This window comes from Peromyscus leucopus, chromosome 15 (assembly GCF_004664715.2).
Source record: "Peromyscus leucopus breed LL Stock chromosome 15, UCI_PerLeu_2.1, whole genome shotgun sequence".
In the NCBI taxonomy this organism is placed as follows: Eukaryota; Metazoa; Chordata; class Mammalia; order Rodentia; family Cricetidae; genus Peromyscus; species Peromyscus leucopus.
Window position 1 is genome coordinate 28,779,093 of NC_051076.1, and position 22,093 is coordinate 28,801,185.

Genomic DNA, 22,093 nt, shown 5'->3' on the forward strand with positions numbered 1-22,093 from the left:
GGTCAGCAGGAGGGAGACTAGTTAGGGAGAAGGAGGTCAGCAGGAGGAAGACTAGTTAGGGAGGAAGAGGAGGTCAGCAGGAGGAAGACTAGTTAGGGAGGAGGAAGAGGTCATCAGGAGGGAGACTAGTTAGGGAGGAGATGGTCAGCAGGAGGAAGACTAGTTAGGAAGGGTCAGCAGGAATGTGAAGGAAGCAAGAGAGGTAATAGGACAAATATGGTCACAATGCATTGTACATGTGTACAAAATTGTCAAAAATTTAAAAAGGAGAAAAATACATAATAAACTTATTCCTCTGACCTTAAAAACTATCCAGACTTATAGTTTAGAAGTTGTGACCCTGGATGTTAAGTCACATTGACTAACTCAAGGCAGTAGATGTATAAACTGGACTAATGGTTTCTTAATCCACTCCGAAATAAAATTGTCTCCTGGACCAGAGATTATCCTGACAAGCACGTATTTCCTACCAGTTGGAGGCAAACCACACAAGAAGGCAAATTGGTACAGGGTTCCTGGGTGGACGCAGAGGTCGGCCAGCTTTGCCTATTTTACATTAGGAATGTTAGGCCCACTGGATGTGCGTAATGACTTTGATGGGGGATGCAGTTCCTCGAGTCTGCTTGACAGTCCTGGCCAAAGCTTCCCCTTCCCCGCGTGACTGCCTAACTAGCTCACCTAGGGCTAACACTCCCCAAACCTCCACACCACACCACTGCGCCTATTCCTTCTCATTAGGCCCCCGGGGACTATTATGTCCCCTTTGGATAACTTAGTATGGCTCTGCCATCGCCCACTGTGGAGTAACTTCACGTCTTGTCCTTAAAGAACAGTCTTATTTTCCATCTCACTCGGGGCTCCCCCGGGTATCAGGTACCATGTGTGGGGCCATCTCCATCGTGTACTGGGAGACAGGCTAGACCTCACACTGATAGGGGCAGCGGAATGCTGGGGTGTTACCTGGGAGAGAAGCCACCCCCTCTTTCCCTAAGTCCATGAAAGCTAAGCTAGGACAGCGTGTCCCTGGGGGAGTCCTGGGGACTCGTGACTCACGCTAAAACTGCACGCTCGGTAGTCCCTAGCATTTGCCCTCCTGCCCCAGGAAGGAGGGCAGTGTAGCAGGTCAGTCCTGGATCTGATTCTTCCCATGCCAGCTTGGGAAAGAGGCGCCGCCTATCTCATTTCCTCCACCCACGCCTGGTGTCCATTCCAGGGCCCGAGCTGTGATGTGGATAATGCCTTTAATCACCGTGTGCGTATTCTCCCGCCTCTGGCAGATGGATGTGCATTAGCAGCAGCAATCAGCCTTTTTGTCATCTGCTTCCCACGTGACCGTCCTGGTAGGGGAGGGTGCTGCCACCAAGCTCAGGCACACACACACACACACACACACACACACACACACACACACACACACGCTCTTTCTCTCTCTTGCAGAGTTGAGAAAGGGCGTGACATGCCACGATGTAAATGCGCAGTTTTCTACAAGGAAAACGGAACCGTCAGCATGTGCCAGGAGTTGAGGTCACCGTGGTTAAGACTCGGCCCTCTTGCCAGCTAACCATAGGCAGAGCAGCAGCACAGTTTATGTTCAGCCTGGCATTCCTGCCTGTTACTCAGTAACCGGCTTGTAAGATGTTGAATAGTCCTCTCCCCTGCAAGAAGCATGTTGGTTTGCACTGGGTCAGTGTGACATGGGGAAACGAGGCCTTGGCAGAGGCAAGAAGACCTGGGTTCTGGTCCTGGCTCCCCCGCCTTCCTGGCATGTGCTCTGAGCAATTCATTTTGAGCTTTTGACTACAAAGGGAAGAGATGGCTTGGTGGAGATCATTGTCAATTTTTCAGTTCAGATCTCAGCACAAGCCATGGAGCCATGTTTTTTTAATGCTTGTCTATAGATCCAGGTCACATGTATGCACTCACACCCCTGACAATCTACTTGATTGCCAAGAAAGCAGACCTCAGAAGCTAATGGGTTAGTGGTACTGTCCTAGTCTTCCAGGGACACTCTGAGGTCACACACCTCCCAGAACAGACAACAGGCCTCCTCTGTCTTCAAACTGTCCATAACTGATCAGTGATGGAGTTCTTCTCACCAGAAGAGACATACCTAGTGAGCTTTATAAGGACAAGACTATCTTTGTGAGCTCAACGTTTTCCTGGATGGCCTGACATTTCTAGAATGTTTTCATTAACCATGGCTGTGGGCTAGCTGGATGAATAAACGTTATTCGTGTGTGGTAGTGTCATTAAATCCAAAAGAATTTAGCAGGGAAATCTTCATTGTTGCTTTTGGTCATCATTTCATATTCTTTTCTGTCACTGTGTCGGTTTAAGAGGCTGAGCGGGAGTCGGGAGATCACTGAGTTCAGGCCCCAGAACCAATGTAAAGAAGCTGAGCATGGGGATGGGGGCGGCTTGAGAGATGACTCAGTGGACAGAGAACCTGCTGTGTAAGTGCAAGGACTGATGTTTGAGATCTCCAGCCCTGGATGAAATCCAGACAGGCATGTTGGCTATCTGTAACCCCAATCCTCGGGACATGAAAATGGGGATCCTGGCTAGCTAGGCAATCTGGCATCAGTGAGCCAAAGCTTCAGTGAAAGATTCTGCCTCAGTAAATAGAGAACAGCAGAGGTCAGCTTTGGGCTTTTACGTGTACACATATGCATACGATATTCACCCATCCACATGCAAAACATACATGAACACATGCCACATATGCATGCCCCACCACAAATAAAGCTGAGCATGGTACAGTCCAGCACAGGGGAGATGGAGACAGGTACAATTCTGGGATTTGCCAGCAGCCCTCATAGCCTCCTTGTTGAGCTCCAGGACAGGGAGAGACCCCTGTCTCAAAAACTAAAGTGGGTGACTCCTGAAGAATGACACACCTGGACTGGCATATGCAAGCATGGTGCACACAGACACACATGACACACATACACACCAATCAAAGAAGGATCAGTGCTAAGTAGTAGGATTTGTTCAGGTGGCTCAAATCTTCATGCGTATTCCGCTGGTGTGGGCAAGAGCCAGGTGTGTTGTGGTCATCCCATCGCCATGTTAAAAACCGTCTTTTGGGTTTGCTAAGAAGCATCTAGGAATGCGCTTGCTCTTCCTGAACTGGTGCCAGCAGATAATGAATCTTAAGTTGAATTAGCTTCAGAAGCTCAGTTGCTAAGATAATTGGCTTTGCTTTGATGCGTTCCAATCAGAACATCATTTTCAATGTTCAAGGAGGCCCAAGTACTTATCTTTTCTGTGTATCTAATCATGGTTATTTATTATAATCCCAGAGTCACACTATGGCACCATGTGCTGGAGAGTAGAATCGTGACTAAGATTAACCTTGAACTTCGTCCAAGGTATTTTCCCACTAAACAGCTCAGCTTCATGTTTTCAGATTTCTCCTGTAAACTCACTGACTTTGTTGGAATCCCCTAAGGTGACAGATTAGAATGACTTCAACAGGCTAATGAACAAACACTTACCATGGATCCTCCATGTTCTGGGAGTTACAGGCTGGATATATAGACAAGTTAGGTGTGGGGGGGAGGGTTCTGGGGGGGGGCTTTGTTTTGGTTTTTCTCCGTCTATTTCCACCTTCCAAAGCAGATGAAATAACATGTCAGAGAAGACATGTTCCCTTCCCACTAGAGACTCACATATAGGTGGGGTGGGGGAGTTGCATGTATATTGTTTTGTAGGTATGTGTGCATGTGCATGGAGGGCAAAGGTCAACGTTGGATGTCTTCTATCATTCTCCACTTTATTTTTGAGGTATGGTTTCTCACTGATTCTAGAACTCACAGGTTCTGCTAGGCTGATTGCCTGCCTCTGCCCTCCCAGTACTAATATTATTGGCAGGGGCTTTCAGTGCCTTTTATATGGGTGCTGGGCATCCCAATTCAGGTCCTTAATGCTTATGCAGCAGGCACTGTCCTGACTGAGCCCATCTCCACAGCTTTAACATAGCTATTCCATTGTTTAAAAAATTATTACATTTGTGTGTGTGTGTGTGTGTGTATTATCTGTCTGTCTGTCGTCTGTCTATCATCTGTCTAGGAATCCAAATTCAATTCCTTATGCTTTCCACAGAACATTTGACTTTAGCCATCGTCTCAGCCCCAAATTAGCTGTTTCTTAAAATCATTTTATTACATTTGTGTGTGTGTGTGTGTGTGTGTGTGTGTGTGTGTGTGTGTGTGTGTGTGTGTGGTTTGTCAGGCTAGGTAGCAAATGTCTTTACCACTGAACTATCTTGCTAGCCCCAAATTAACTACTTCTAATGACACTGTGTTTATGTATAAGGTCTGTTACAGCCCTTGGAAAATTGCATTAAAGATGTTTTGCTGTATTTCACGGTGCTGTAGGGTGAACCCAGGGATTCGTCCGTGTTAAGCATGTACTGTACCATTGAGCTGTACTCCCATTCCCACATTAGAGTAATTTGTCTTTTGCCCCACCTGTGTGTAAGCCTCCCGTGGGAAGGGAACATGTCTTCTCTAACATGTTATTTCATCTGCTTTGGAAGGTGGAAAGAGAGAGCTCAAAGTGATAGCAGTAATTACACACTGAGATGATAATGGGACCAGCTGCTAATAATAGCGCACACTGACACCGAGCACCTATGCTTTTCTAGTGGTGTTTGATGTACTCATACTTCCTAAATCCTCACATAACCCATGATGTGAAAACCTTTCTGATGCTCTGCCCCACCCCGCACTCCTTGTTTGTTATTGGTCCAGACCTGAGGATTGAACTCAGGACCTTACACACGCCAGGCAAGCATTCTACCACTAAGCTACATCCCCACCAGAATGCAGTCTTTAACATCTATTACAAGGCCATCACCTCACTAGGAAATTATCTTACTGTCCAAGTGATAATGTTACTATGGAAACAGAGCTCTTCCTGGTCCAACTGGGTAAGAAAAGGAGGCGCTCAGAATTACAGAACCAGAATTTAGAAGGACTTCAAAAATGATCTGGTTGGTTGCCACCCCTGCCCCAAATTGATTAGCTGTGGCAACAGAGGATGAGAGCGGGGTCACCAGGTAGTTAGTGGCAGGGAGAGAGTGTGATCCACAGCCCAGACCTAGTACCATTGTCTTCCCATGGGATTGTGTGGGACTTTATTTCCTGCTAGTTTTAAAAATGATCACTTTAGAAATCACATGCACCGTGTGGGGTTCATTAGTACTTGGGTTTTGAAATGCACTATCCTATAGCAGCCATCGATTACCCTGTGTGGGGGAGACAGCTTTATTTGCCGGCTAGTAACTGTTCACCTAAAAGCATGGAGAAATATGTCAAGCGGAGTTTATAGAGCCTGTAGATTATATAGCCTTGCTAGGCCTCTTGTTTTTATTTAAAATAAGCCGCCACTGCTGTCTGGTGAGTAACACCAAACTCCAGACTAGAATGGGCTTGCCCATGCTCTCCAATAGGGTTAGCAGATAAATTTCAATGTATATTCCTTCTCTAGGTCTGGGTTCTTGGGAGAGGGCTCCCAAGATGCCATATACATTTCTAACTTTCAAAAGGATGGAGGGCCACCGCGCTAACTACTCTTCACTCTATTTTCTCTCACTCCACATTTCTAACCAGACCTGCCTCTGAACCGGATGTCACCAAGTATTTCCTGGTGCAAGCTTTCGGGGTGACAAAAAAGAGCCATGACTTTCCATGGAGGATTTGACCTGAATTCAGTACATACAGGGATGAAGGCTCTGTATCCTGGATGTACTTACCCCATCATCAGCCTCAGAGAAGCACATCCAGGCACTTCACCCCCACTCTCTGTCGGGAGCAGAGACCTCGATTTTTATTCCATTCCCTTAACACAGAGAATAGGGTTTAGAAGCAATAAATAGGGTGGGCTTCTTACAACAGTGTGAAGGGGCCTTGGGAAATCCTTTGCCCCCAGAGCATCTTGCTCATCTTTAAAGCAGGAAGCCAGTTTTAATACGGAAATGGAAACGTTATGCAGAAATTGCCTACTTAAATAGCTCAATGGGGGCTGGAGAGGTGGCACAGTCAGTAGAGGATTTGCCGAGCATGCATGAAGTTGTCGTCCCCAGACCTGTATAATCTTAATATTCTGGAGACAGAGGATGGAGGACTTCAAGTTTAAGGTCATCCTTAGCTCTGTATAAGTTCAAGGATAGCCCTGGCTACAGGAGATACCTTCTGAAAACAAAACAACAAAAACCAGTGTGGGGGGAATTGGAGAGATGGCTCAGCAGTTAAGAGCACATGTTGCTCCTGCAGAGGACCCGGGTTCAGTTCCCAGCATCTACATGGCGGCTCACAACCATCTGTATCTCCAGTTCCTGGAAATCTGATGCCCCCTTCTGGCTTCCATAGTCATGCACATGGTACACATACATACATACACATATACATACATGTAGGCAAAACACTCATACATACAAAATAAATAAATCAATTTTAATTTTAAAAAAAAAGGCACAATGGGCTTCCCCCCCCCCCCATAACAACCAGGAAACACTTGAGAATAAAAATTGAAAAAGGTAAAGGTCAGTTCCCTCTCTTTGTCCTTCCTGACCTGCCCCGTTAGTCTGAAAAGATACAAGTGCCAGACCAAGGCCTAGAGGGTAAAACGGGTTGGCAGCCTGGAAAGGCTGATGACCACCAGACTGTGGGGCCGGCTGCTTAGTTAGGCCGGGCATCCTTAGCACTGGCAGACCGTCCCTCAGAGACTTCCTGCTGTTCCTGGGAGGACTACTTTCCCTCCTCAGTACTGCATTGGGAGCAGCCCAGCCATGCATGATCCTGCTTGATTGTAACGATGTGCTGCGGGCTGCAGCAGCCAGCCACCAGATTGGTGACATTGTCTCTGGATCTTCTTACAGTATGCTTTTATGCCCACACCTTCCAGTACATCGGGCAGAGCCTTCCTTGGAGTGAAACAACTCTTAAAACTACTGAGGAAGTCGGGTCATAGTGGTCTTCTCGTTTGATCCTACCACTAAGAAGGCAGGCAGATTACAATGAGTTTAAAGGCCAGCCTCGGCTGCATTAGTAAGACCCTGTCTCAAAAAAATTAAATAAATAAAATATAATCATAAAAATACTCTATAATAAGGAACTTTAAAAAAAAGTGGGGTAACGTGTTTAGAGAGATGGTCAGGCTAATAAACTTGGGCTTAGAGCGCCCACAGAAGGCTCAGCAATGTCCTGGAGGTAAGCAGGGGACAGGGAATCAGAGGTAGGAGCCGTACACCTAGGACTACAGAACAGGGTGTGGCTGGAGGCTAGGTATTGGTGTGCTCCATCAGGTACCTGCTCCATACTCATAGATGGCCTCCAATCCTTTACATTTACAGAGCTGGTGGGAGGTGAGTGTTATCTCCCTGGGGACCTTGCTAATCGGCCTTGACCACTACCCTTTCTGCAATCAATGCTCGCACTCCCAGAGCGGCCCTGTGAGTGAGACATGTCTGGGGTGGAAGGAGGCTGAAGATAGCCCTGCCGCTCCTCCCATGCCGTGAAGGACAGCCTGTCCCCAGAGGGCACCCAGAAGGGTGCCGCTGTAGGGTTGGAGGCCTGGGCCCCTCCTCTATCCTTCCACTCCAATCGAGACGGGGAATGTCTTCATTTCCTGCCTGTCTCGGAGACGACAGCTGAGCCAGGATGGAGAGTAGCAAAACTAAAAATGGCCTCACAGCTACCAAGAATTGGAGTCCTATTTTCAAGCATTTATGTAAGGAGGAAGAGAGGGAAGCAGGGAGGGAAGGAGGGGGAGGCTGGCTTTGGGTACAGCTTGCAGTTATGTGGGCTTGCTGAAGATGGTTGGGCCAGTTTGGCTATAACTGTTCAGGGTTATACCTCCTGGCCTAAGCTTGAAGCTAACCTTAATTTATAATCTCGTAAAGCTCGATTATTAGTCTCTCTTCCTATTTTTATTCTCTCATTATTATTATTTTGCTATTTTTTTCCATGAAAAAAAGTATTTCCATTTGGAAAAGGGAGTGGCTTGTTTGTGTTGTTGTCTATATGGCTTTAAAATACTTGCAAAATAGAGGAGATGGGAAATCATTTCCGACTAAGAAGAATCTAAGTTCTTCAGTTGAGCTGGGCGTTTAGATAGCTCAGTGGTAAGGTGCTGTAGGAGTCTCTGGCTTCAATCCCCTGTGCTGCAAAAGCAAAACCCCACCGTGTTCTTCAGTTAAGACGCTACTGAGAGGTGGAGCTTCCCCTGGGTCGAGTCCTTCCCAGCACTGCATGGTTTCTAAATCGTCCTCAGCATTGTTCTAAGAACCAGGAAGACTTGGTTCTTGTCCTGATGTGGCTGCTTACCGGGGGCCACACCTTACCGTGGTGAGCTATATGGAAGAGGTGGGTAGGAAGAGCACCAGGTAGATAACGATGAGGAGGGCTGCAGACCCTTCCATTCTGAATTTTTGGAATGTTACTGGCACACGGAACATACTGGGTTTAAAGAAAAAGCAAAAACCAAAAATCCTGTGTTCGCTGTAGGTTCTTGAATAACCACCCCTTTGGTGAGACTATACTCTCCCCCAATCCTTTGAGTTACCTTGGTCATTTCTTGCCCTCTTCATAGATTTATTGGGTTCATCCATGGCTTATTGCAAGGTTTTTAATGAAGAGGAGAGGATTCTAATGGGATTTTTCAGAAAAGGAAAATAATTAGGTGGACATATTGTTGAGGGTTTTCCTTCCTTCTAAGGATATGCTCTGTAGATTCAGGGAGAGCTCCTAAAATTAATTTCTGACTTCAGTAGACCCTGCCAGTGTTGGTTGATTCCTGTGAAATTCATACAAGATGCCTGGAGCCTGGCCTTGCCATCCTCTGTCCAGGAACACCAAAAAAGGGAAATAGTTGCTTGGCATTGTTTTGCCTCTCTGTTACTTCCATTTAATGAAGAAATTAAGTTGCATTCTTCAGAGTTGCAAAGATGAGCCCTTCCAGCATTAACTTTGACATTCGAAGAGCATTGCTGGACAGGAAAGAAACATAATCTAGGGCCTGATTCTGTCTCAGCATCACAGCCACTTTGAGTAGAAATATGTACAGTGGGTCACAGACACCATCTGCCATGGCTCGGACTCTGGATACCAGGAATTAAATGATTGTGGGCTGAGGTTTCATTATGCCTCATCTATCCCTCACTGGAAGCTGAAGAAGCTGGCAACCCAGCTATGCCATGGGAACGCATGTAAGCCTGCTTTCTAGCCAAAGGAGAAGGAAAAGGTCAGCTTGGCAAGGTAGAACCCTGTTGAGCATAATAACTACATTCCCAGGCAGATATTAGAAAATAAAACTGTTCTCTAAACCCCCACCACTGAGGCCAACCTGCCTAGGTAGACTCCTGACTTCCCCCACTGCTGGACTAGAATCAGACACCCTACCCCATCAGAGAAGACCAAAAGCCCTCCATCCTTCTAGCTGGTAATCCGTGTCTCCCCCCTGAACCTCACCTTGTTCCCTATGTGATGTCAGTGGAGGCCTGTGGGGGCCTGGACTCCCACCATCGTCCAGCAGAAATGAGGGTGCACGCAGCAGTGGGTGGAGGACACTTGGAAAGCAGGCACAAAGCATTCTTGCCCCTGTGAGCCAGGTAAGGAGCTGGAACTATACCCACAGCAGCAACAATAGGAAGAACCAATGGGGGAAGCCATCACTGGCAAGGGGGTGTCTCTCTCTTCCCCTTCTCGGGGCATTGTTACAGGATGATATTAAAGCAAAGTTTAAACACATCTCAAATCTTATAATAGTTTAAAGGTCCTGGGTTTCAACTGAAAGTAATTTGCCATAGGAGGAATAAGAAAAAATCTCACTTAAAAAAAAAAACTTTATTATAAAAGGCTTGCAACTAAAAAAATCAATGGAATTAACCAGACCTGAAGGCTGTACATCTCAGTGGATTTCTATATAGCTAGAATAGCCATTCTGAAGATGGGAAGGTGAGACCAAAACTCTCACTCGGAGAGGAAGACAAAAAGGTAGTAAGTGTCTCCCCGAGGATGCCAGACCTGTTAACGTTACCTGACAAGGACTTGAAGGAGGTAGTCATAAAAATGCTTTTAGAGCAGTCACAAATACGCTTGTTTTTATTTTCATTTTGAGATCACCTTAGTATGTCACCCAGGCTGGCCATTGACTCCTGGGGTCAATGATCCTCCTGCCTCAGCCTCTTTAAGTGTTACTATGTCTGACTCTTATCTGAACAAACAAAAAAAGTAGAACGTAGAAACATAAGGAATGAGTATGAACCAGATAGAGATCTTAGAACCAAAACATTTGACAGTTGAAATGAGCTCACCAGAAGGGCTCAGAAGCGAATAGTAGTTGCTTTATAAATATTGCTGACTGAGTTGTAAGTACAGGCAGAATAGATTGTGACTACAGATGTGGCTTAATTTAATGTTCATGATGTAAAAAAAAAAAAAAAATTCACCACTCCCAAATCAAATCACACTTTAAATATATTATATGTTGCTATTTAAATAGTGCGTATGGTAAACATTTATATGTTGAAAATAGGCATCTAAGTATTTGGACTTTAAACCTTGAACATATGTCAGCTGGAGAATAGCTCCAATGGATACCAGTGGGGTTAGGAGGCAACTAATGAATGTGGTGAACCCAGTGTGTTCTGGGTAATGTCCTTGCCAAAACACAGAGAGGAATGTGCTTTTCTTCCATTCTGATCAGACCACAGGTGACTCAGGGTCAGGGTGCTTCAAAGAACCAGGGTTTGAGGAACAGGTGTCACATGTATAAAAAGTTTCAACTATGGTAGCAAAATGCTTGGAAGATGTGTCAATTTAGGGCTGTTTGCAAACTCTTGAACTATTTAGTAAAGAAGTTCTGAACCTGCTATGTTTACGTTTCTGAAGGGGATCTTAGAAAATGAATTAGTCCCTCCATTCTGGTGCTATTCTAAATAGGCTGTTTAGAATGTGGGAGGGTAGTGAATAGCCATTATGAAAAAGAATCTTTAAATAATAGTGACAATTTAGATATAACTGAAATCTTGTTGTCTGTAAAATTGTTTAAATTGATTAATATTGCGCACTTGTAAGCCAGTCTAAGCCAGTCTGAATCTGCCTCCAGTGTTGAATTGATGTTACATCAAGGATTAGGAGGGTGAACGTCAACAACTGTAACCCCTTGTACAAGATCCAGCCAGCCAAATTCCCAACAGGGATGGATGGAGTAAGGACTCGTGAAGTTCCAACCTTAGCTGAGGAGCTATTGGCAGTTGATGGCTTCTGGGAAAAGGAGTCAGTTTCCTACTCCCATCTACGGTCCTATAGCTACACACATATAGGCAGCACTAAATGGACAGTGGTGTAAATAAAAGAGCACGTGACGTTGGGAGGGAAAACCGGTAGATAGGGAAGGAAGTGAAAAGGAGGAATCGGGGAGACTTGATCAAAACACATTGCATGCATGCATGGAATTCTCAAACAAAATATTTAAAGGAAAAAGTATGTGGTGTGTGTGTGTGTGTGTGTGTGTGTGTGTGTGTGTGTGTGTGTGTGTGTGTGTGTTTCTCTGGGTAAGGCTGCTTGCTTCTTCTGATGTTACCCTCTGGGCCTGAACATGGTCTTCTGTAATCTCTTGGAGAGCTTCCAAACCTCCATGTTTTGAGAGCGGCCAGCCATCCTGTGCCTTCTGTTTAAAACTCCACCTCCCTAAAAGACCTCATTCATTAATGCACTGTTTCCCCGCTCTCTTGAGTCTGTGTTTTCACAGATGAATGCAGTCTCCCCCAGGTTCCCTTGACAACACTGTGTGTCTGTGACAAAGACCAGGAAAGGTGGTGCAGGAGTCTCTGTCCCTGCTATGGGGGGTCAGGCCCAAGGGAAGGTGGTTGGTTGCTGACTCTGGGTGCTTTTCCTACTCACATTGGGGTGCTGCTCACTTCTTCAGGCACTTCAGTCTGAGTTTTCTCAACCCCATTCTCCTCATCATCCGTAGCTGCTTCTGTGGCCACAGTAAGTTGATCATGTCCAGAATGAATATCCTTTTAGGAGTAAGTGCAAATGCACTAGTCAACTTACCTGACATACAGGTTCAGTCCCCAGCCCCTCCCAGAGGAGCCTGGGAGCACATTTCCTGTGGGTCGGAAAGCATCCTCCTCCTATTTTGAAGATTTATCTTTCCCTTCTTCTCTATTGTATTCCTCCTCTTCCACCCCTCTGGATTGATTGATATATATAATCTCCTTCCCCTCCCCTTACTTTCTCTAAGGAAATTTACAGTCTGCTTGTGCTCAAATGAGGCCTTCTTAGCTCCTTCCCATCCTCTGTGCCTGGAGAGACTACTTTCCTAAAGTGCTTGGAGGAAACTGATCAGACCAGACACATGACATTTGCCACTTGTCCTTTTGAAGCAATCAACTCTGAGCCTCTTAGAGGGAAAAGACCAGGAGCAAAATGCATGTGTTTGCCTATGGAGCAGTAGCACAACGTGTGCCCTGGTTCTGTCCTGAGGACAAGCCTAACTTATTCATTTACAGCTTCTTTTATTGCAGAAAAAGGAATGGACGTGGGATGAGAGCAAGATGCTGGTGATGCAGGACCCGATCTACAGGTAAGAGCCCAGCCCAGCTCGCAGGAGGATGCTGAGCCCTAGGGACCCTTGCTGTCTCCTGGAGCCATCTCTTATGCTGGTGGGTGCAGACCAATTTAAATTGGTACTAATGCCTTTCCCCTCCGAGACCTGATACTTCTGTAGATGTAAATGTCTTTGAGATTAAGTTTTTCTGGTGATGAATTGCCTTGAGGGAGGCTTGAAGGATTTCTCCTGGCTATTTAATTCAAATGGCCACATTGTAATTGGAGACCTTTTCAATTTGTGCTGATTTTTGTGCTACTCGGAATTCCGTAATTGCATAGATATTGATCATGGGAAGTGGGATAACTGAGTTAGCTCATCCCCCACACTTCCAACTTCCCAGTTGCTGTCTCTTCCACTTTTCTTCCTCCTTAGAATTTGAACATAGAGAAGAGGTTTTGATCATGTGAAAAAGCAAAATGTCCCAAGGAAACCTCCAGTACAATGTGTGGCCCGAATGCTTATGATCCTCCAAAATTCATCTGTGGATATGATATCTTAACCCTCAAAGTGATAACATTAGGACAGGTGGTAATTAGGTCATGAGGATAGATGTTTGGGATTAGTACTCTGGTAAGAGAGGTCCCAGAGAGCTATTAGCTTGCTCCTATCACCAAACAAGGACAGGTCTCTTAGGTACCATCTCTGATCCAAAAAAATAGACCTTCATCAAATACTGAGTTTGCCAGTCCCTTGATCTTGGACTACACAACCTCTGGAACTGTGAAAAGTAAAATGTTGATGTCACAAGCCGTCTGGTTTATGGTGTGTTATTGTAGCAAATTGAAATGACACACACTCAGAAGTTGCTTTCACAATTAGATTGGTATGACTCCCATAGAAGTCCGATGGCTGCCGCCGCCCCATATGTTTTCTCTAGGGAAGAGAAAACCAGTAGCAATAACACACAAAACCCAGGGCTGTCCCCAGAACCATGGCATGTTCTTAACGTGTGGGCATCATTCTTCTGTCCCGGATTCTGCAGATCCACCTCATCCCTTCTTGCCATTTTCTCCACTGGGAGAAGAGTCATCCTTAGGAGAGTTTGGAGAGCTGGCATTGATTTTTGCCTTTGCCAACTCTCAAATTATTGCCATGCATTTGGTGATGAAGTGGATAAGGGTTCTTTAAATAGTTGTTTTATTCTGTTGTGGCAACGTTATTTGTTTGCTTGTTAACTAGTTCATCACCCTGCTATTAGACTGGAAGGCTCTTTATGGGAGAAAATATTCCCTGTTCACCTTTGTATTTGTTGTGTCAAGCCTGTGCCTGGCCCATATGAGGCACTTGCTAAATGTGCAATAGGTAGTCAGATGAATGTATTAAATTACTATATGAAAATTAGCATAAATTATGGTGATTCATGAGAGGGAACAATTACTTTCTACTTGATTGATGAGAAGATGCTTTAAGAAATAGATTGCACTGGGCTTAGAGACTATAAATAGACAAACCACTACTCTGTGCATTTTGTAAAAGAAAAAAAATGTTATGTGAATATGTGGTGTCTGTGTGTGCATGCCCCATGAGTGTGGGTGCCTGTAGAGGCCAGGAGAGGGCACCAGATCACCTGAAGCTAGAGTAACACTGTGATACAGATTCTGCAAACTTGGGTCTTCTGGCCTCTGGAAGAACAGCAAGGACTTTCAACACGGAGTCATCTTTTCAACCCCCAGGAAGAGGGTTTTTGTTTGTTTTTTGTTTTTGTTTTTGTACCATATACATAAAGCAAAGTGACCTTTTGCAGATGCTGTTTATGATTTTTTTTTTTTTGAGACAGTGTCTCTGTGTAGCCCTGACTATCCTGAAACTTACTATATAGACCAGGCTGGCCTAGAACTCACAGAGATTCACCTGCCTCTGCCTCCCAAGTACTCAGATTAAAGGCATGCACAACCATGCCTGACTTGCTTATGAATTTTAATTTTGCCTATTCTTGGTTGGAAGGACTTTCCCATTTCATATACTTAAAATAAGCTCTTTACTTTTAAACAGTTTTATTGAGGTAGAATGACATAAAAAATGAGATTATCTTTAAAACAAATAACTTGGCAGATTTTGATACATAGATACATTTGTGAGACATCTTAGCCAAGATAGTAGACATTGTTATCACTCACCAAAGTAACCTTGTGTCCTTCTCTAGTCCTTCCTCACCTCACTCTATCTTCTGCTGACCCCCACACTCCACTATTGAATTTTGAGGGACTTCTGGATAGAAGTCTTTTTCATGTTTTTGATAAATGGATCTCTGTGTTGGAGGCCAGCCTGGTCTACAGAGTGGGTTCCAGGACAGCCAGGGTTACATAGAGAAACCCTGTCTCAAAAATACTCTTTTGAAAAAAAAATTGTGTTTTTTTTTAACTTTTTAATTAATTAATTTATTTGACAGGGTCTCATTATGTAGGTCAGGCTGGTCTCAAACTTGCAATCCTCCTGCCTTGGACTGCCAAGCACTGGGTTTATAGGCAGACATTACTATGTCTTATTAAAGTTTCAAATTTTGATGGAAGTCACATTTATCATAAAATCTTTCCCTGACTCGAAGACTTCCTGTTTTCATCTGGAGGTGTGATACTTTTATGATCGAGTGGATGATTGAGTTTGGTTCCGTGTGAGGGATGGACCAAAGCCTGCCTCCCCGCTTACTCCATCCACTTCTCTATGTCCACTGCTGTTTCTGTTGCCAGCCATGGATAGCCAGTTGTCCTGGCCCCATTTGTTGAAGATTGTCCTTTCTCCGCTGAATTGGCTTTGCCTCTTTATTAGAAATCAGTTAGCCATGTCCTCATGGTCAATTCTATTCTATTCATCTAATTATGATTATTGAAATTGCATAGTAATGACCCTTCAATATTTCAGAGGTTTCTCTCAATTTGTGTAGTATATCTTTTCCAATCTATTCACTTTTAGGAAGAAAAATATACTTTGAGGAGGGGAACATCAATAAATTTTAAAATGAGTATTTCTTTGTCTCAGAACACATGCCAGGCCCTCTCCCTCTCTCCCTCTCTCCCTCTCTCCCTCTCTCCCTCTCTCCCTCTCTCCCTCTCTCCTCTCTCCCTCTCTCCCTCTCTCCCTCTCTCCCTCTCTCCCTCCTTCCTTCCCTCCCTCCCTCTCTCTCTCTCCCTCCCCCTCCCTTTCTCTCAGATACACACACACACACACACACACACACACACACACAGAGAGATTTTTATAAATGTTAGAATTTGATAAGCTAGTCTAGATGCTATGTTTACTTCCACAATGTGGAATTTAATGGTTCTTAAAAATTGCATCATGTTATCATTTATTTATGCAACTAACTATGTCAGGACTTAGCTTGCAGTGTTTTCTAGACTTTTTGGAATATGTACAGCAATTGCTTTGAATTCTATTTTCCGTGTTCTTTAGTGTTATGGTTTTCTTAGCCTAAATACATGAAACGAAGATACTGTGACCACATATCAATGTTAACTGCAATTCATTTGAGCCTGTTTGGATTTTGAACCTTTGAGATTCCCGGTTCAGTGAGAGCCCCAGGATGACTATGAGAGTATGTGATAAGGATCTTGCTGTGGAATTTAGACCTGCACAGTTGGGTGGGAGTTGCAAATAGAAGGCCCAGAAAGAGTTAGAGCAAAATCTTTCCCAACCTTGCCTGCTGTGGGTTATGAGTCAGAGCATCCGGGAACAGCCATGAGCCTGAGCTAGAGTCTGCTGGCTTCGCCTGCAGAGGGGCCGAGTGCAGGGTCCATGGGAGGTGCTGGCTCTCCATGGCAATGCTTTTGAATCTGCAATAAAGCTTCTGATGCCACACCTGGGCTCACTGCTGTTCTGCAGAGCTGACAGCCGTGAAGGGGAGCTGGAAACAGGGCATACCAAAGTAAGGACAGACTCCAAAAAGTAATTCAAGAGAACCGTGATGTCCATCCTTCCTACCTCTAACCAGTGATGCTCTCCAGAGGAGAACACCTGCGGCCTCACTGCCACCATCCAGATGTCTCACCAGTTTGTCTGATGGGCAACTCCCAAAAGCGACCTTTGGGGGAAGAAGATCCTGGGACACACAGGTTTAGCTTGGCTGAGTTCACTCAGTAAGAATCTATAGAGCAGATCCTAGTGGTGGGCTGACTCTCCCTCCTAGTTTTCTGTTAAGTGCTGCCTTAATGAGAACATCTTCTTCCAAGTCACACATAAAGCTATGGAATAAAGCAGAGATGGGCCAGGAAAATGAAGAGCGGGATGGTTTTATTGTTGTCGTTAGGTTTTTAACTCTTTACTAACTTTGGATTTCATTTCCTTCATGAGGATACTTATTTTACCTTTTTTTTTTTTTTAATGGCATAGTTCCTAGGATAAAAACAAGTTCCATGGTGTATTTACTTATTTCACATTGTGGAAGCCATTGCCTTGGAATTTTAGTGCGGCTGCCTGGAAACTCTCTCTCCTCCTCTCAGTGAGCACTGACAGAATTAGTAGATTTGACTACACCAGTCCCTGGTATTTCTATCCCTTGCTACTAGAGACTGAACTACAAATGACCCCCCACACACACACACACCTTTTCTTTTCTTAATGCTAGAGGGAGTAAATTAACACGAGTCAAAGCCTTTGGGAAGTGGACTGGAGTAATTCTCCAGTTCGTTAAATGACCAAACCACGTAGATTTGTTCCCAACAGTTTTCTAGACGGTTCTCAGAAATGGCATTAGTATCCAAACAGCTGCTGAGGTAATTTGGAGTCAGGGCAGGTGTATTCCAGTGTTGATTTACCTCCATCCATGCTTCGATTTTTGAGTGAGTAAGAAATCAGTTACTCCGGGTTACCTAGAGAGGGAGGAAAGAGTGAGTGGAAAACTACTGGGCACTGGCGTAAACAGGGGTATTTCATTCTGAGGCCAATCAGAAGACAGAAACCATAGTGATTTAAACAGAGTGTTCTAGTATTTATAAAGCTATACAGCTGCTTGCATAAGCAATAGGTTATTAAATGGAAAGCCCAGTGTCAAAGGTGGCTTCCCTAAGAATTGCTGGCTAGGGATGTCCCTGGGGTTCCCAAAACAATGCAAGCAATTTCCACTGTTATTGGTTACCCACCAGAACTAGTTGATAAGAGCCTATTAGTGAAGACACTTCGTACCTTGGTCACGGGGCATAGAGAAATAAAGTTGGAACTGGGCTGGAGACGTCCTTTCTGTTCTGCAGCACCCATAGTGTTAGGCAGGATGCTGGAGGAGACCCGGCAGCAGCCTTAGCCAGCTGTGGACCTTATGTACAGCACCGACAACCGAACAAGGTGAGTTCACCGGTCCAAGAGTGGCAGGTCTATTATGGGAGTGTCCTCCTTAGCTTTGCTACTTGACACGGCCCAGAGTCATCTGAGAAGGGAGGCTCAGCTGAGGGTTTGCCCAAATCAGGCTGGGTTGTGATCGTGTCTGTGGAGAACTGTCTTGTGAGTTGATGTAGGAGGGCCCAGCCCACTGTGGGCAGCAGCAGCCCTAGGAAGGTGGCCCTGGACTATATAAGAAAGCTAGCTAGTGGACATGAGCTAGCAAGCAGCGTTCCTCCATGGGTTCTGCCCTGATGTACCTCAGTAGTGGACTATGACCTGGAAGTGTAATTCCAATAAACCTTTTTCTCCCCTAAGTTGCTTTTGGTCATGGTGTTTATCACAGTCACAAAATAAAACTAGAACAAGGAATAACCAACCACCTTCTGATGCCCATTCCACAGGAGGGAACTTGCATGTGGTGCTGGAAACATAGCTAAAAGCCCATGGCTGGGGAGATCATAGGCCTTAATGGGGAAGCTGCTGTGGCTACTTGGCTAAATGAATATGATGTGCCTGCTTAATTGGCTTCTAATTGATATCTGTGCTCATAGAACAGTCAGCTGTGGTCGGAGAAGCTGCTTTCTTCAGTGGTGTCTGCAGAGAACCATGAGTGATCGAAGTACAGAGAATACACCACTGTTGAAGCCTAGACACAAGTGGGGCATCTATAGTCTCCCTCCGAGGCTCAGGGGACGTTGTAGAAGCGAGAGGAAGAATGTGAGAGCCAGAGAGAGGGGTAGTGGTGTGGAGCTCTGGCTTCTGGACATGACCTGGCTGTTGTGGTGTTCTTGAACTCACAGTAGCTCTGATGACTTGCACAGGATTTCTAAAAGACCGCGGGCCTGTCCACCCCCTGTCATAGAAGAGGAAGAGGCTTGTGGGGCCTGTGTTAGTTGCTTTGCTAGTATAAAATGCCCTGACAAAAGCGACTTGAGGGAGAATGGGTCTATTCTGAGTCAGTTCGAGGGTACAGCCCATCATGGCAGAGAAATGAAACAGCAGGAGCTTGAGGCAGCTGGTCACGTGACATGCACCGTCAAAAGGCACAGAGTACTGAATGCTTTGGATGGCCTCGGTTTCTTTTTATGTGGTATCTAGGGTTCTGAGCCAGGGAATGGTGTCATCCACAGTAGTGGAGTCTTCCCACCTCAAGTAACCGAATAAAAATAATCTTCCACCGGCATGCTTAGGGATTCATCTCTCAGATGGTTCTCGATCTAATCAAATTGACAATTGAAAGCTGGGCAGTGGTGGCGCACACCTTTAATCCCAGCACTCAGGAGGCAGAGGCTGGTAGATCTCTGTGAGTTGAGGCCAGCCTGGTCTACAGGGTGAGTTCCAAGACATCCAGGGCTGCACAGAGAAACCTTGTCTCTTGAAAGAAAGAAAGAAAGAGAGAGAGAGAGAGAGAGAGAGAGAGAGAGAGAGAGAGAGAGAAAGGAAGGAAGAAAGAAAGAGAGAGAGAGAGAAAGAGAGAAGGAAGGAAAGAAAGAAAGAAAGAAAGAAAGAAAGAAAGAAAGAAAGAAAGAAAGAAAGAAAGAAAGAAAAAGAAACCATTCCAGGGTCCCAGCCCTCCCTGAAGACTTGTATGTAGATAATGTTTGATTGGAAAAATAAAAAATAAAAACATTTTCTTCAGTGTGTCATAGCCACTGGTAAGGTGTGGATGCTCCTGTAAACAAACTCTCCTAAAGAAGTCTTTGGTTCACAAAAGTAAACAAATAAATAAATGACATGTAAGTAGAAAAATGGGGTTAGTTAAGAAGAAGTGGACTGAGGAGGAGGAGAGGAATAAAAAAGAACAGTTGGAATGTGTGTGAACATAATCAGAATACACCATGTCTGTGTATTTAAATTTCATAATTAATAAAACTTACTATTATGTATACATAGTATATGTTAATTGTATCAGTCAAGGTTCTAGGAACAGACCTGAAGTCCCCAAAACAACACAGGCAATTTCCTCTGGTTTTGGTTACCCACCGGAACTGGTTGATAAGACCCTGTTACTGAAGACACTGACTTGTTGCTCATGGCTTGCTCAGCCTGCCTTCTTACAACACGAGGACTGCCAGCCCGAGAGTGGCACTGCCCACGGTATGCTGGGCCCTCCTACATCGATTATCAATCAAGGAAAGGCACCATAGGCTTGTCCACAGGCCAGTTTGGGGGAGGTATTTTCTCAGGTGAAAGTCCCTCTTCCAAAATGACTATAGCTTGTGTTGAGTTGGCATGAAGTTAGCCAGCAGAGTATGTTTCCTCACATTCGGGAAAGACATCAAATTGCAAGCAAAGAGAGTTTATTCTTAAATTGTGAGTTCATAGTAACAGACCTCTAGAATTCAAAGGACAAAGGTTTTTTCCAAAGCATGCCTTGGAAAAAATATATTGCCTGCTGTGCTGCTTAGTTTTAACTGTCAATTTGACAAGCCGAGATTCACAAGAGAAGACAGTCTTAACTGTCTAGAATTTGTCTAGAACAGGTTATCCTGTGAGGTGTGTCCATGGGAAACAGCTTTGATTGTTAATTCGTGTGTAAAGTACCAGCCCACTGTGGGCAACACCATTCCCTAGGCATGGGGTCTGGCATGCTCTGTATAAGAGTAGAAAAAGATAGGCAAATAGCAAGTAAGCAGTGTGGGTATGTCTGCCTCTGCTCTTGACTGTGGGTGTGGTGTGACCAGCTGTTTCAAACTCCTGCCTTCCTAAAGTGATGCTCATAATTTGGGATTATAAGGCAAATATACCCCTTCTCACTTCAATTGCTCTTAGTCAGGGTATTTTATTGCAGGAACAGAAAAGAAACCAGAACACCTGCAAAGAAACATACTTTTAGTAGAATGAGAGACAGAAAACAGTGAATTTTGTTAAGAATATGCCAAGTTAAGTGCCTGTCAAGTGCTGAAGCTTAGAAAGAACTCCTTTAAACATTTTAATTATGAAAATCAAGCAAAAAAAAAAATCCTGGGTACCCTTTGTGGAGAGGCTTAGAAATGAGTGAAAAGAACACCCATCCTGAAGGAAGGATGAGTTTGGATCGGGGAGAGGTGAGACAGGAGAAAAGAAGACGTGAGGGCATCTGGGTGGATGGTAGAAGGAACTCTTTCAGCGAGGGGTGTGGACAGACCCTTTCAGTCACTTGGCCGTGGAAGAAAGAATCGTGATGTGATGAACTGTAACTTCATGATGAGGTGAAGCAGAAATCTATTTTAAGAAGAGGAGTTAGTAATGTTCTCACAAAGGGAAGAGGAGCAGTTCTTAGGGGACCAAGACTGGCAGTCTGTAAAAGTATATACAACTTTGGAGTGTTACTATTTTTAGGCATGTAATTACACACAGCTCTGACCTCAGATATCTAGGTAGGATAGTGTCATTATGAGAAACGGTACATGCACTAATCATCAGCTGGTCTGTTGTTTTATGAGGACTAAGAAAAAACATTCTCAGTACCCTCAAAACTCTCCAGAATTCATACTGTCCATCTAGAATCTGGGATGATTCTGCTCCAGAGCATCCTTTCTCTGTTAGTCAGCTTTTAGCTACAATTGCAAAATACTCAACCCGGGTTATCTATGACCCGGTTATCTAAGTATCTTTCTTATCTATGAAATAAGATGAGGTTTTATTTCAGCTCACAGTTCAGGTGTCTTCATTGGCCTGAACCTCTAGTGAAGGTTGATTATGACTGAAGCACATCCTGGAGTCAGTGATCACATCTTGAGCCAGGGATCAGAAAGAGAGAACATGGGTGTGGATTCCATAGTCTCCTTTTGGGGGACATCTCCAATGACCTAGGGAGCCTCCTATAAGACCCCATTTCCCAAAGATTCTATCATCATCCAGTTATCACACTGAGGACCATGCTTTTAGAAATGAACTGTTGAGGGCACTGCTAAACCATAGCACCTGCCTCCAAACCCCCACAAACCCCCATCAAACCCTGGCATACAGTCCCATTCCCACTGGACTCTGGAAGGAACCCAGGCTACAGAGTCCTAAAAGGTCAGAGAAGGAGGTATTGATCTGGAGCTTGAGTCAGCCTTTGCTTATGGCATCTAAATGACAATGTGGCTCTCTGCAGCTTCCTGGACTGTTTGTAAAAGATAAGCACCTTTCTCCCATCCTGCTCTTACCTCACATTATCTAGGTTCTTATG

The 22,093-nt window shown here is 44.7% G+C and overlaps 1 protein-coding gene across 2 annotated transcripts in view; it reads left to right on the forward strand.

Moving 5' to 3' along the window:
- Positions 1–22,093, forward strand: part of C15H1orf226 (chromosome 15 C1orf226 homolog) — a 300,724-nt gene that overhangs the window by 208,509 nt on the left and 70,122 nt on the right. Inside the window, exon 4 of one of the 2 annotated variants that reach the window (XM_028864336.2) lies at positions 12,524–12,597. In XM_028864336.2, coding sequence (XP_028720169.1) covers positions 12,524–12,597 — 74 coding nt within the window. The remainder of the gene's footprint in view (positions 1–12,523; positions 12,598–22,093) is intronic. The other variant, XM_028864337.2, reaches the window with a different exon arrangement.